A 15,243-nucleotide genomic window follows, 5' to 3' on the forward strand; every position below is an offset into this window, starting at 1 on the left:
CCCTTTCTAACTCCCTGGCCAAAGGCTCAGCATGACCAGTGTCATGAGCCAGACCAGACTTTGTGCTTCATATAGACCTGAGGTAGCCAACTGTCCTTGCTGGTTGGTAGAGGCTCCCTGCAAATCTGTGCTGATGATTCTGCTTAGCCCGAGAGAGTGCTGTGATGGATTAATGATGTCTGCCACAGGTAGGAGACAAGAAGTGGTGGTCCTCATGCTAAATATTTTTCTTTCCACCCATTTTACAGATAGCCCTGGAGAGAAGGAAGGATTGTTTTCTCATGAGATAGGAGGGAAGGAAAGAAGGAATGAAGGGGATGGGGAAGCCGTGGATATACAGAGGACCTTAACAGTGTGTCTATACTGGAAGTGTTTTAAGGAATTCCCTGGCTGTCCAGTGCTTAGGACGCCACACTTCTACTTCAAGGGACATAGGTTCAATCCCTGGTCAGGGAACTAAGATCTGCATACCAATAACATTAACAACAGTAGTGCTATGGAAGGGTTTCAAAGGACAGCAGAAAGAGGAGAAGCCAGATGTGCCTCCATGCTATCTTATAAGAGGATTGGGGGACTTCCCTGTTGGTCCAGTGGTTAAGACTCTGAGCTCCCACTGTGCAGGGAGAGTGGGTTCAGTCCCTGGTCAGGGAACTAAGATTCCACATGCTGTGCAATGTGGCCAAGAACAACAAAAAAAGAGGGTGGGGGGATGAGATTAGGGTGGGGGTCTCCCTGCAGGAATGTCCTGGAGGATTATGACAGGCCCCAGGAAGGGACCCCCATCCCTTGGGTCCCAGAAGGCTGCAAGGAGGAGAAACTCAAGACATCCCCACACTCACCCCTGCAACAGACTATGAGCTTTGCATGTTTTATCCCATTGAACCTTGGCAAGCCTGTATTCCCATTACACATGGGGAAACTGAGGCACAGCGTCTCTCCCCTGTCACACCTCAGCTACCCAAGCCTGGGGGCCCCATGGTACGTCTCTTCTGTCGCACCTCCCTCAGGAGCTGTGTTCAGTGACTCCAGGTCACCAGAGTGCTTGGGGACCCTGACGTCTGCTCCAGATGCTGCCACCCCCCTCAGGGGTGGGGTCTGGGAGGGGTTTCCTGGCTGACTGCGTGTACGCCTGTGACGCTGGGCAGGCACAAAATGAGGGCTGTGTGCTGTGTGTGTGTGTGTTACTGTGTGTGAAAAGTGGGAGCCTTCCAGCCAAGTGTCTGCATGTCAGTGTAGGGGAGTGTAGGTCAGAGTGTGTGGACCAGTCTGTCCCACCCGGCTTCTGCTGTCCGATCGAATGTCTTTGTGGTGTCTGCACATGGGTATCGCTCTGGGCGCTGTGTTCCCTGGAGTGTGTGTGTACATGTTTCTGTGGTGTTCTCTGTGTAGAAGTGTGTGTCTGTCTAGACCTGTGTGTGTTCATGGAGTGTGTTCCCTGAGGTGTGTCTGTGTATACGTGTGCATGGTGTGTATTCCCTGGTGTGTGTGTTTGTGTGCAAGAGTGTGTGGCACGTTCCCCAAGTATACGTGTATCTGAGTCTGTATCTCTATGCAGGAAGGGGCCTCCTGGGTTGTGGGCACACTTGTGTGTGTGTGTAACTGTCGTGTGATCCCTGGAGTGTGTGTGTGCATGGAGGGGCGGCATGTTTGCAGGGGTTGTGTGCCGGTCTCTGCAGTGTTTTCCATGTGTGCATGAATCTGTGTTCTGTTGCGCTTGGCATGTTCCCTATGCATGTGCATGCATGTATAGCCCATGTTCCGAGGGGCTGTATGTGTGTGTGGTTCTGGACCCACTGCAGCAGCGCGCAAACCTGCCAAGTGTACTATTGGCTTAAAGACACCTTCCCCCAGCTCGCTGGTGCCGACTGTGCCTGCCGGGGCAGCTGTCCAAACAGCACTGACCAGGCTCAGACCTGAGCAGGCATGCCAAGGGGGCTGCAGCAGCGCCTTCCCCAGCTTCACTGCCCCCACCCCTTCCAATACTTCCTCCTGCAACAACTCCAGGCCCTTCAGGCTGCCCCTGGCTTTTTTTCTTTTTTTGGCTGTGTCAGGTCTTACTTGCGGCATGGGGAATCTATTGCCACATGAGAAATCTTCCTTCTAGTTCCCTGACCAGGGATCAAACCCAGGACTCCTGAATTGAGAGCATGGAATCTTAACCACTGGACCACCCGGGAAGTCCCTGGTCCCTGGCTTTCATTACACTCCTTCTCCTTATCAAAACTTACCCATCCAATTTCATGCCCATCCACAGCAAGATACCAGTTCACCCACAAAGCTAAACCCTGAAGTCTGGACTAAGGTGGGCGCATTGTGCAGATCACAGCAGGCCTCCTCCTTCAACCCTCCTGACAGGTATTATCATCCCCATTTTACAGATAAGGAGACTGAGGAGCACAGAGGTTAAGTGACTCTCCCAAGCTTATCACTGCAGTGCCTTAGTGGTTTCCTCTCCAAGATGAAGTTATACCATGACTTAGTGGGCTGAGGTGCAAGAGAGGCGGAATTAACCACGATTACACGGTGATAGTGGCATGATGGTGCTTGTTGTCCAGTTGCTTAGTCGTGTCTGACTCTTTGCGACTCCATGGACTGCAGCACGCCAGGCTTCCCTGACCTTCACCATCTCCCAGAGCTTGCTCAGGCTCATGTCCATGGAGCTGGTGATACCATCCAACCATCTCATCCTCTGTTGTCCCCTCATCCTCCTGCCTTCAATCTTTCCTGGCATCAGGGTCTTTTCTGATGAGTCAACTCTTCACAGCAGGTGGCCAAAGTATTGGAGCTTCAGCATCAGTCCTTCCAATGAATATTCAGGATTGATTTCCTTTCGGATTGACTGGTTTGACCTCTTTTCAGTTCAGGCAAGAATACTCGAGTGGGTTGCCATGCCCCTCTCCAGGGGATCTTCCCAACCCAGAGATTGAACCCATTTCTCTTGTGTCTCCTGCATTGGCAGGCAGGTTCTTTACCACTAGTGCCACCTGGGAAGCCCAATGATGATGGTTAAAACTATGAGTCTGTAGTAGGTACTAGGAAATATGCTCAGCCTTTTGTGTGTAGAATTTCATTGACTCTTCACAGCATATGTAAGGGAGGTGCCATGAAAAAAAAAGTGAAGATGTTAGTTGCTTAGTTGTGTCCAACTCTTTGTGACCCCATAGACTGTAGCCCACCAGGCTCTTCTGCTCATGGAATTCTCGAGGCAAGAATATTGGAGTGGGTAGCCATTCCGTTCTCCAAGGGATCTTCTTGAAAGGGAGATGCGATATTATCTCCATTTAACTGATAAGGAAACTCAATTATGAGAGATGTAGTGATGTGCATGTGTTGAAGTGAAGTCACTCAGTCGTGTCCGACTCTTTGTGACCCCATGGATTGTAGCCTACCAGCTTCTCCATCCATGGGATTTTCTAGGCAAGAGTACTGGAGTGGGTTGCCATTTCCTTCTCCATCCAGCTGCTTAATGGTTGAGCTGAAATATGAAAGCAGCTCTGAATGATTCCAAAGCCAGATCTCTTCAGAAGGAAGAGCAAAGAGGGGAGGCAAGCTACATTTTCCTGAGACCTTTTCATTTGAAGAGGGGATAATGCCTTAGTCACCAGAACTGACATCAGTAAATACTCCAGAGGGGGAAAACGTTCGTCATCCAGTGTCTTTGGAAAACCTGGATTAGCCACAGCTAACCTGTTTCCTTATGCAGGACTTATCAGAGCCTTTAATACATTCACATACATTGTGAATGTCCTAGTGGGAGACAGTGAAGTGGCTCCTTGGTGATCCCTAAATGCTTTCCCAGAACATTTATGGCTATCCGCAAACTTTGAGAGAAGTTTGGCTAAGTCATGAATAGTTGGGTTTCAGACACAATAGTCAATGAAAAGGAACAGTTGGGAGCCAACTTCTCTCACCCGGGAGGTCAGCTGTGGAGTGGGACAGGGTCAGTACTAAGTCTAGGGGTTCATTCCATTATCACGGGGTGGGGGTGCAGAGGTCCTGCCACACCCCACCCCATAATATTGACAGAAGGTTGTCAGAGTAGGAATGGAATTCTCCAGCGGTCATTCTAGATGACTGGGACAGGCACAAAGGAGTCAGAGCATGCCCATGAGCCAGAGACAGAAGGCAAAGCAGGGTCCCCTGAACTGGTCTGGGGAGGCTACAGTCTCTTCTCTTCTCCTCTCAGGGTCCCCGCACTCCCGGTGAAGAACTTGAATGGTACAGGGCCAGTCCACCCGGCCCTGGCAGGTGAGGGCCAGTCAAGGACGGAAAAGAAGGGCAGGGCCCACAAGGTGGCAGCCCCACCTGTCTGCTCATTGGCTCCGCCCATTTGTGGGCGTGGCCCAGAGGGCACATCCCCTACCATTGGGCTATAACTCTGGGGTGGGCGGGCCCGAAGAAAGCTGTCAACTTGGCTTCAGCTTCAGGTGGGGCTGAATGGGCTCCATCCATGGGACACACCCCATCCACCCATCCGAGGATTCCTGGGTGTACCAAGTGGGCGGAGTCTGGGCAGAGACCCCAAGGGTCATCTCGATGATGGGTGAGCAGGATGGACAGGGCCTGGATGAGCACCCTGCCCCCTGACTATCGCTGTTCGGCGTCCCGCAGGGATGACTGGGATCCTGCTCTGCGCCGCGGGGCTGCCCGTCTGCCTGACCCGGGCCCCCAAGCCCATCCTGCACCCACCGCCGGTGAGCAAGAGCGATGTCAAGCCCGTGCCTGGCGTGCCTGGGGTGTGCCGCAAGACCAAGAAGAAGCACCTGAAGAAGAGTAGGCCTCCTAAGCTAGACCCTGACCCCTGAATTAACCCTGCTAACCCATCTGAGCTCTTCTGGCCCCATCCACACCAACTCCGATTACATAAAACCTCAAGCAACCCCTGATATGTGACTCCCACCAGCCCTTACAGCTTCTGACTCTACCCCTCTGACCCATGACCCTGTCTTGAGCCATGCCCTCAGGGCTAGACTCTGGGTACAGTCAAGCCCAGCCCAATTCTGTCCTTGCAGGTAAGAACCCTGAAGATGTGGTTCGAAGGTACATGCAGAAGGTGAAGAACCCACCTGATGAGGTGAGCCCCTGCGCAAGGAGGAGGGGCGGAGGGCAGGCAGCCTCCCCTCCAGAGATGGAGACCCCAGCACCCCCCTCCTTGTGAGGTTCTATATGTTTCAGCCTCTTCTTCCAGTTTGTGGGTTTGCCTTCTCACTGTCTTTACAGTATCTTTTGATAAACACCAGTGTTTAACAGACTCACATTTATCAACCTTCTGATGATCAACAGTTTTTGCATCTTATTTTTACCCGTATTTTCCCACCAAACGTTGCTTTCGATAGTTAAGCCTTGACTATGTCTGGAGGGGTTTGTGAGGGAGCCATCTCTTCCTCTGCCATGCACCTGAATTAAGTACCTGGGAGTGTCCCCTCCCTTTGACAGATGGAAGCCAGAGAGGGGGTGGTCTGCTGCTCTTGGGGGGGTTGAGGGTCTGGCCCCTGCTGAGGGGCAGTGCTGGCATGGGAGTGTCCTGCCCTCCCCGGTCCTCAGTCTCTTCTCTGTGCTCCCCCCGACCCCAGGACTGCACCATCTGCATGGAGCGGCTGGTCACGGCCTCCGGCTATGAGGGCGTGCTTCGGCACAAGGGTGTGCGACCTGAGCTCGTGGGCCGCCTGGGCCGCTGTGGCCACATGTACCACCTGCTGTGCCTCGTGGCCATGTACTCCAATGGCAACAAGGTGGGCTGGCGGCTGGGGGGTGGGGGGGAGCAGGCAGGAGGGCTGGGGAGGGGCCCAGACACCTGGGAGCCTCCCAGCCACCGCCCTCTCCGTCCCAGGATGGCAGCCTGCAGTGCCCCACCTGCAAGGCCATCTATGGGGAGAAGACGGGCACCCAGCCGCCCGGGAAGATGGAGTTCCACCTCATCCCTCACTCGCTGCCCGGTTTCGCGGACACCCAGACCATCCGCATCGTCTACGACATCCCCACCGGCATCCAGGTGAGCCCTCAGGCCCCTGACTTTGAACTCGCCAGCGGTTCCCCACTGCCGTCTGTGGTTCAAGCCCACTGCTGCCCCCCCCCACAGGGCCCTGAGCACCCCAACCCAGGCAAGAAGTTCACTGCAAGAGGCTTCCCGCGCCACTGCTATCTGCCCAACAACGAGAAGGGCCGGAAGGTGGGTGCCGCGAGGGCAAGGGGGTGTGGGAGCAGGCCGGGCCCAGCACTGACCATAGCCATCTAGCGTGCGTGTGTCTAGCCCTGCCACGGGCCTCAAAACCTCATTTCATTTACCAGCCTGCTGAGGTCAAGGTCTTAACACCATTTTAGAGATAAACAAAGCCTCAGAGAGGGCAAGTCATTTGTCCGAGGTCACACAGCGAGGTCACACAGGAGCCTGGATTTGAACCCAAGAAGTCTAGACTGTTTACCACCACACCAGAAGAGTGTCAACTTTAGTTTTTTGTTTTTCAAAAGAACCCAGAAATTCTGATTTTCACGTGAAACCTCCAGGTTTTTGAATACTGCCAACGAAGGAACGAAGTGGCTATTTAATACAGCATGAGGTTCAAGCCAAACACAGCTGACGGTCATCAGTCTGAGACTCTTCACCCCAAAGAAATAGGCTGATAACATGGAAAGTGGTTTTACTGGGGGAGCTCAGAGTGGGAGTCAGTATAGGGAAGGAAGTGAGCACGCCGGGTGGCCACGGGGAATCCTGCAGGGTAACCTCAGGGTGGGCAGGGGAGGGACTCAAGCCATGGGCCAGGCTGCCTGTGACCCTTGCTCGCTCCGCCCCCCATTTGCCCCCGACCCTTGCCCTGCCCTCCAGGTGCTGAGGCTGCTCATCACCGCCTGGGAGCGGAGACTCATCTTCACCATCGGGACGTCCAACACCACAGGCGAGTCGGACACCGTGGTGTGGAATGAAATCCACCACAAGACAGAGTTTGGATCCAACCTGACGGGCCATGGCTACCCAGACGCTAGCTACCTAGACAATGTGCTGGCGGAGCTCACAGCCCAGGGTGTATCTGAGGCTGTGGCCAAGGCCTGAGACCCGAGGCTGCCCACCTTCCCTCCTGCTTTGCCCCTGGTCCGGCACATGCCTCCCTCTGCCCGCCAGGTGTGTCCTGGCGGCCCAGGTTCAGGGCTGGGGAGGAGCCTGCAGGAGGAGCCAGGAGCGTTCCGGGGATTTGGCTGGTAGCAGTGACTTAGCAGCAGCAGCAGCAGCAGTTGGGATGATGGGAGGATGGCAGGCCAGCCGGCTTCGACCCTGTCTCCCTGAGAGGGTCTCAAGGGTGTACCGGAAACCATAGCAACCTCCCTACTAAAAAGACAGAGCCCCACCCCCTCACACAAACACACGTGTCCTGTTGAACACATGCGCGCACACCCACGTGCCTCTACTTACCCCCAGACTGGGGGGGAAGAGACAGAAAGACCCCTGTGATACCCCATGTGGATTCCCATCTGTGTCTCTATCACATCTGTACAGGCTTGTCTGCAAGCAGGGGACTCAGGGCTAGCACCTGGGGGCCCAGTAGGGCTCCAGGAGAAAACGGGGCACTTGGGAAGCTCAGTCTCCCCCCATCTCTGCCACCCACTGATGGCCCACGGGGTGGAAGCCCCCAGATTATTCATAAGTTTTGCAAAAGGGCAGGCCAGGGAGACGGACTAGGAGAATCTTATTTTGTGCTTATGTCTCTTTATCCTTCTGGGACCCTGACCTCCTCCCCTCCCATCCCCAAGCCTTATGTCTGACCCTGATAAAGGCACTGTTTTCCTTTCCTCCCCACCCCATTCTCTCCACTAAATCACTCCCAACATCAAGATCCAAAGTCTGGAGCTTCTGGCTTCAGGAGCGAGACGAGGAGGCCTGGCTTAGGCCAGCAGGTTTAAAAAGCAGACCAGACAGCAAAGAGTCCATTTCCCTTTCCTCAGGAGTGGGCAGTGGGGTGGCTGACAGTCTCGGCCAACCAGGGGCCTGTTGCCCAGGCAACTCACCAGCTCCGCCTCTGTTGATTGGCTGCCATGGTGGAAGTCAGCCAAGATTTAAAGGGACGCCAGCGATTGCTCTTTTGAAAATCTACCAGTCCCACTGTGGGTGGAGAAATAAATGGTCTTTCTCCTCCTCAACTGGGTCTTTTCCTGTCAAGAAGGGGCGTGGGTGGCTCTGTTTCTGGGGGACTTCAGTCCATCCCATGGGGGAGCTTGCAACAAAATGGTGACTCAGGACCACTGTCCCTGTCAGGCTCGGGCAACTGGAGATGGAGGGTCCCCACGCTTCTCTTGTCTTTGGGTGGGCTGGGGGTGCGATGGTGGCAGAGGCAGACCCTCCCAATCCTAGTCCTCAAGAGGGTACAAGTTGAAGTTCTGTTGTCAAGCACAGGTGCAGGGCAATGCACGCACCTCCCGGGTTCAATGACTAGGAATGAGGAACTCGGTGGGAACCTCCAGGAAACAGTGGGAGAGCTGGGAGACGCCGTGATGGCTTGGTGGAACCTCAGAACCCCAGTCTCTGCCCTCGGGGAGGAGGACCAGGTTCTGTCTAGGGAGCGACAAGGACCTATCCCAGAATCTGCAGCAAGTCTCCTATCAACCTCTCACATCCCAGGAGGCTGGGAGACTGTAGTGAATGCTGCAGCTCCAGGCGACCCCTGCTGGGCACCTTTGGGATAGCACCGCATCTTTCCTGGTCCTTAAGGTTTCTGTCCTACCCTCTAGATACACAAAACGGGAAATGAATATTTGGAGACCCTTCCAATCCTGCCATTTGGGTGTTCCCCAACATTTTAACTTCTGTGGTTCATTCTCAAACAAAAGCTCACCTCCATATAAAATCGCCCAGCCCCGTGATCTTCAAATCTCACGTGCAATCCACATCACCTGCGGAACTTGCTGAAAGCTCTGATGCCTGCCCTCATGCTCCCTCAGATTCTGATCCAGTTGATCCAGGAAGCTGCATTTCCAGTAGATACTCTGAGGATAGGGTATCCAGTAGATACCCTGAGGATGGTCCACAGATACCCTGTGGACGACAACTGAGAAATCCCTCTGTTTCCTACTCTATTACCATGGAACCCATTTTGAAAATCACACATATCAACTCACTCACTCATTTTATACAGGGTAATCTCAGGCTCAAAGAGAGGGAAACAGCCTGGCCTGAGGTCTCTTGGGCTTCAAGGGTCTGAGTCAGGCACTGGGCTCTCGGCCTCAGTTAGTCCTGAGGGCCCCTGATTATAGAAGCTTGTGGTTAGGATTCTTGGTCAAGGACAAGGTTCAGGAGGATCAATGAGGTTACAGGGATTGGAAGACATGAAAATAGGAAGGGTGGAGCCCATTTTAGTGCCTGTCTGGGGCAACAAGGCCACATGGGCATCAGGGATTCAGATACAGCTGTATCTAGTAGCTCAGGGCCAGGCTGCCCTTGTCAGCGTGGGTAGAGGCCAGTCCAGTGAAGCAGAGACCTCAAGCTGAGCCAAGTAAGTCAGATTCCTTATTCCATCCACTCCAGTCTGCCTCAACCCAGAGGGTGAGATTCATTCAGTGCAAGGCTGGTCCCCAGCCAAAGGACTCCCATGCCTGGGTTCTGGGCTTAGGACACATGGGACTAGGATATCTCTAGGAGCCTGCAAGTCACAGCATCAGTGAGGTACAGGGCAGCCACGAGGAGATTCCTGGGCCAGGGGATGTTGAGAAGGGCCCGCTGGCTCCTTCCTCCTCCTTCCAGGCTGCCTCTGGCATCTCCTTAGGGCCTCAGGGGGGCCAAAACCACCTTCCCCTGCTCCTTCTGCTGGAACTCCTTGTGGGCTTGGTCCAGGTCTGTGAGCACCTCCAGCAGGCGGGCAGCTGCCTCCCTCTGCCGAGCCAGAGCATCAGTACAGGCCGCTGGGAGAGAGAAGAGGAGGCTATAGGGTTTCAGCCAGGCCACGGCAGGCTGCTCTAATTCAGATTCAGTGGCTTCCTCAGACTCTGGATGTGCCTGGAGCCCCGAGAACCATAAAATGTGCCAGAGCCGGGCACATGCAGCTCCCTGCCCTGCTGGTGGATTGCAAACAGGAGAGTCGGGGTGGGGGGAGGGGCTCGGAGACCGGGGTGGGAGGTTCTTGGCAAGTTGTGGGAGAAGAGAAAGAAAGGGGATTTCCTTATCCCCTTACCTTCCATGGCACTGGAGCCCTGCTCTGTGTCTGCCTCCAGAGTTGTATCCATGTTGGAATCCTCAAGGAATTTCATCCTAAAAGTTAAGAGGGAGAAAACCAGGCTGGACCCTGAGTCCCAATCCTGCTCTCAAACCCAGAGATTCTGCTGGTTGAAGGAGACATTACAGGTTCCCACTAAATCATCACCATCGGCATCATCATCACAGCAAACATAGAGTGTCTGATGCTATTCCAAGGCCTTTTCATGTATAAACTCGTTTAATTAGCACAAAACACAGGTGGATACTTACTAGTAGCTCCATTATACAGATGATTGCTGAGACAGAGCTGAAGCAACTTGTCTAAGGTTGCACAGCATAATAATAACTGTTACCCTTTATTATTAGAAAGGGTATTATATTTCATATTTTTATTATCTAGAAAGCTAAGTATGTGTCCAGGCACCTACAAAGCGCTTTACCTGTATGAGTTCATTCGGTCCTCAGGACAACCCCATGAGGGAAGGACTGTTGGTACCCTAATTTTCCAGACTGAGAAAACTGATGTACAGAGAAGGTAAGCAACTCGCCCAAGTTTCACACAGCCAGTCCAGGATTTGAACCCAGGCAGGCCAGCTTCAGGACTCACACTGTAAGCTGGAACAAATCTCCATCACTGAGTTACAGTGATCCTGAGATCAACCAAGATGGGGTGGGAACACACATCCACACTTGATGCCTGTGTCTCTGGAGTCCTGGGTATCAAAGGATCTCAAGATCCATGGGACTTCCCTGGCAGCCCAGTGGTTAAGACTTTGAGCTTCCAATGTCAGGGGCGAGGGTTGAATCCTTGGTGGGGGAACTAAGACCCTATATGCCATGTGGCACGGCCAAAGTGAAAAAAAAAAAAAAGGCCCCAAGATCCAGTTCCGTATTAGAGCCCACCTGAGGATGGCAACAGTCTTCCCCTAGAGCCTGTCCTGACCCAGAAGCTCATCAGAGGCACATGGGAAGAATGAACCGGTGATCATGGGGTGGGACCCACCTGAGCCGGTCACGCCCCAGAAGCAGCTGCCGATACACCATCTGGGTCTCAGCATCAGGATCCAACGGGTCACTCCAGTCCCCCAGGGTGACGGCCGAGTGCGTGCGGCTGCAACCGGAAGCTGGGGGCGACACAGCGGCATCATCTGTAACTTTGCATTCCCCTTCCAGAGCCTCCATGGCCAAGTCCTGCCCCTTAGACTTCTAAAACCACTCTTCAAACCTACTGCTTCCTTCCAGCCACACTGCCTCTGCCTTCACCCAACAGAGCAATAGCCTCCCTTCTCTCCATGCCCCTCCCACACTCTAGGCTCAGCCACACAGACCTTTCTCGATCCTTCAGCCTGTCTTCGATCTGCCTGAAACACTCTTTCTTCCTCTGTCCCTTTCTCCAACTTCACTACTTAACTCTTTCTCTTCTCACAGGTCACACTTGAGCCGCACCTCCTCTAGGAAGCCCTTCTTGCTGTCCTATCCTGGGGCTGGGCCAGAGGGGTTCACTGGCAACTCAAAAGCCTCATCTTGGCACTTGTAACACTGTATTACAATTGCCTGGTTAATCATTTATTTTCCTGAGAACAAGCCTGGCATTTGGTAGGCATTTGAAAAAAAATATCTGTGTGCCAGGCAGTGTTCTAATCGCTCTGCATATATCAACTTATTTAATCCTCACTGCAGCCCTACAAGGTGCACATTATCATCCGGCCCATTTTACACTTGAGGAGACTAAGGCAGAGAGAGGTTCCGCTCGCTCAAGGTTGCAGGCGGAGAAGGCAATGGCACCCCACTCCAGCACTCTTGCCTGGAAAATCCCATGGACGGAGGAGCCTGGTAGGCTGCAATCCACGGGGTCGCTAAGAGTCAGACACGACTGAGCGACTTCACTTTCACTTTTCACTTTCATGCATTGGAGAAAGAAATGGCCACCCACTCCAGTGTTCTTGCCTGGAGAATCCCAGGGACGGGGGAGCCTGGTGGGCTGCCGTCTATGGGGTCGCACAGAGTCGGACACGACTGAAGCGACTTAGCAGCAGCAGCACGGTTGCAGGGCCAGCCCAGGCGGAGGTGGGACAGCCTGTGATTGACAAGTATGGAGGGCGGAGCCTGCGTCCGCCCTGCCGCCTCACCTGAGCGCTCGGCCTGGAGGCAGCAGGTCCAGTGCCCGCTGCGGAAGGCACCGGGGTGGCAGGAGGCCAGCTTGTCCGGGTTGGGGGCGCTGGCCTTGCGCAGGGCCGATAGCCATTGGTTGAGCTCGTTCACGTTCTGCGGGGAGATGGAGGGGCAGTCAGAGATGGGTTGGGACCCCAAAGGCGCCCTCTGCCCCTCCCGGATCCTGGCGGCGCCTCACCTTGCACTGGAGGTAGGTGGTGTGCAGCGCCCCCGCGCCGTCCTGCGTCACCACCTGCATCACGTGCGGCAGCTGGAAGGCGCCCTCGTCCACGCGCTCCACGGCTCGGATGTGCGACACGGGGATGGAGGCGCGCATCTGGGAGAGAGGACTGTCGCTGCAGGGCAGGCTAGGGCCAGGGCCCAGGGAGACCGGGGCTGGGGACAGCTTTCCTGTGGGTGTGTCCCTCGGGCGGTGTGTCCCGGAATGGGGACTCAGCCTTGTGCATCTGTGCTATGTGATGTCCACTTGGCGGCCCTGTGAGTCCCGCAATCCTCCCATCACTCTCCCAGTGATAACTTCTCTGGGCATCAGTTTCCATCATCATCACCCTCACCATGGCAACCCCTGCTACTGCACTTGGAATGTGATTCTAAGCACTCTACACCTACCAACCTATTTCATCGTGACAACAGATTTCTGAGGCTGGGTCTATCATTCCTCCCAATTTACAGATGAGGAAACTGAGGCATACGAGAATAAAGGACCCTCCAGAGGCCACTCAGCTGGTGGAGCCAGGATTGGAACCCAGGGAGTTGAACTCTAGAACCTACACTCTGCTGATAAAGTAGAAAGAACAAGTGTGGACCCCATCTCCAGTGGTAGCTATTATGATTTATGGGTGTGCAGACACAGAAATGGGTAGATCCCCGTGGGTGTCTCGGTTTGAGCTAGACTTGAATGGCAGCCCCACGAGAGCAGGGAGTCTTGTGTTTTGTTTATTGCAGTATCTCCAGCACCTAGAACACTGCACGGTACATAGTTGGTACTCGATAAGTGCTTGATGAGTGAATGGATGGGTGAACAAATGCCTGGATATGAGTGCATGTACCTTTGGGTGAGAGATCCAATTTGCTGTGAGTTTCTATGGTATGTGGGTGCATGGGTAGTTTAGTGGAAGAATTCTCGGCCTGCCACGTGGGAGGCCCAGGTTCAATTCCCAGCCCATGCAGCCACAGCATCCCCTTTGTGCTTCCCAGGTGGGGTTAGTAGTAAAGAACCTGCCTGCCAATGCAGGAGACAAGAGAGACTCAGATTTGATCCCTGGGGCAGGAAGATCCCCTGGAGGAGGGCATGGCAACCCACTCCAGTATTCTTACCTGGAGCATCCCATGGACAGAAAAGCCTGGCAAGCTACAGTCCATAGGTTCACAAAAGAATTGGACAAGACCAAAGTGACTTAGCATGCATGGTATGCAGGCAGAGACCTGCGTGGAAACAGCTGAGGAGGGCTAAGCATTGTCCATACCCTGGGAGTGTCCACAGCTGGGCGGGTGCGTGCCAGCCACCACAGGTACACATGCTGAAGATCGTCTGATGGCACGTGTAAGCGTTGCAGGTCCCTGTTCTGTGCCCACCTGGACCCACAGGTATAAGCAGAGCCTGGCCTTAGAATCTGAGTTTGCTAAGCTGCCTTGGGACCTTGGGCAAGTCCTTGTCCTCTCCTGGGCCTCGGTATCCCCCTGGGTATAATGAGGCAGCTCCGTGAGGGAGGCCACTGTGGAAGTCCCTCCCACCGCGGCTGGAGCCCCACCTGCCACTCAGGACCCTTGGAGTAGGACAGTGTCTCCCCGCTGAGCCGGAAGTAGCGCTTCTTGAAGGCAAAGCGTGTGGCCAGGCTGGCAGGCTCCTCCTTGCGCTTGAGCAGGTAGCCTTCTCGGACGGTCACTGAGGGTGGGACCAGGGCCCTGGCTGGGCCCCCAGCCTCTGGAAAATGGGGAGGGGGAACTGGGAACCCTTCCCACCCAGGCTCCACCTTCCAAGGGGCTCTTGGAGGAGCGGGATTCTCGGCTCCCCGAGAGGCGGGAGGATGAATAAGATGAACTCTACATTCTCCAAAGGGCTGGGGTAGGGAATGGGGGTGGCAGGGAGTGGGGGCCCCAAAGTTGGCCTTGGTGATGCCTTTCCAACTTGAGGGATGTACAGGCATGAGCAGGAGGAGCCACGCTTTACGGAGTCAGTCCAGGGAGTGACTGGATGCTAGTCACTATGCCCTGGGTCTAGGTACCCTCAGGGGATCCAGACACAGGTCCCCCCACCCCCGGCACACAGGGACCCCACCAGGTCACAACCAGGCCTCCACATTTCTACAGGGTGCTCCTAGGTGATTCGGACCCACGTATTTCATGACCTGGGCCCCACACTATGATATAGACTCATCCCTAACTCCTCTGCTTAAAACTATCCCATGGGGCGTTCCCTGGGGGTCCAGTGGTTAAGAATCCACCTGCCAATGCAGGGGACACAGGTTCAATTCCTGGTCAGCGAACTAAGATCCCACACGGCGCAGGGCAACTAAGCCTGCACAACTCCTGAGCCCACATGGCACATGTAGAGAGAAGCCCTCACGCCACAACCAAGACCTGGAGCAGCCAAATAAGTAAATACTCAAATATCAATAAAATAAAGCTACCCTGTGGTTCCACCTCACTCCAAGTAAAAGCCTCAGTCTTCCAGCAATCCCACATGACCTGCCCCCTCACCTCGCCCCCACTCTCGTTCATTCTTCTTCACTGACCCCCCTCGCCGTCCACCCCAGGGCCTTTGCACACACTGTCCCCAGCCTGAAACACCTTCCCAGGATCCTCACTTATGCTCTCTGTCCTCTCAGGTCTTTGCTCTAACATCACCCTGGGGAGGCCATTCCTGGCCACCCTCTCTAAGAGGCTGATCTGCC

At 54.5% G+C, this 15,243-nt stretch overlaps 2 protein-coding genes across 4 annotated transcripts in view; one reads left to right on the plus strand and one right to left on the minus strand.

Annotated features, from left to right (window-relative positions):
- The window catches only part of DTX1 (deltex E3 ubiquitin ligase 1), a 38,959-nt gene extending 30,829 nt beyond the window's left edge, over positions 1-8,130 (plus strand). Inside the window, exons 4-10 of the mRNA XM_055404643.2 lie at positions 4,187-4,248; positions 4,612-4,773; positions 5,013-5,074; positions 5,574-5,732; positions 5,831-5,992; positions 6,080-6,169; positions 6,824-8,130. Coding sequence (XP_055260618.1) covers positions 4,187-4,248; positions 4,612-4,773; positions 5,013-5,074; positions 5,574-5,732; positions 5,831-5,992; positions 6,080-6,169; positions 6,824-7,048 — 922 coding nt within the window. The 3' untranslated portion in view covers positions 7,049-8,130. The remainder of the gene's footprint in view (positions 1-4,186; positions 4,249-4,611; positions 4,774-5,012; positions 5,075-5,573; positions 5,733-5,830; positions 5,993-6,079; positions 6,170-6,823) is intronic.
- An 87-nt stretch (positions 8,131-8,217) lies between these two features.
- RASAL1 (RAS protein activator like 1) overlaps positions 8,218-15,243 on the minus strand; it is a 33,416-nt gene continuing 26,390 nt past the window's right edge. For 2 of the 3 annotated variants that reach the window (XM_088828216.1, XM_055404640.2), the window contains exons 16-21: positions 14,101-14,273; positions 12,528-12,665; positions 12,307-12,442; positions 11,181-11,301; positions 10,155-10,231; positions 8,218-9,885 (exon numbers count right to left, since the gene is read on the minus strand). In XM_088828216.1, the coding sequence (XP_088684342.1) occupies positions 9,746-9,885; positions 10,155-10,231; positions 11,181-11,301; positions 12,307-12,442; positions 12,528-12,665; positions 14,101-14,273 (785 nt within the window). In that variant the 3' untranslated portion in view covers positions 8,218-9,745. Of the gene's footprint in view, positions 9,886-10,154; positions 10,232-11,180; positions 11,302-12,306; positions 12,443-12,527; positions 12,666-13,815; positions 13,925-14,100; positions 14,274-15,243 lie in introns of those variants that run through there. The other variant, XR_008683043.2, reaches the window with a different exon arrangement.

This window comes from Moschus berezovskii, chromosome 19 (assembly GCF_049115385.1).
Source record: "Moschus berezovskii isolate FMDL1 chromosome 19, NW_MosBer_1.0, whole genome shotgun sequence".
NCBI classification, from domain to species: Eukaryota; Metazoa; Chordata; class Mammalia; order Artiodactyla; family Moschidae; genus Moschus; species Moschus berezovskii.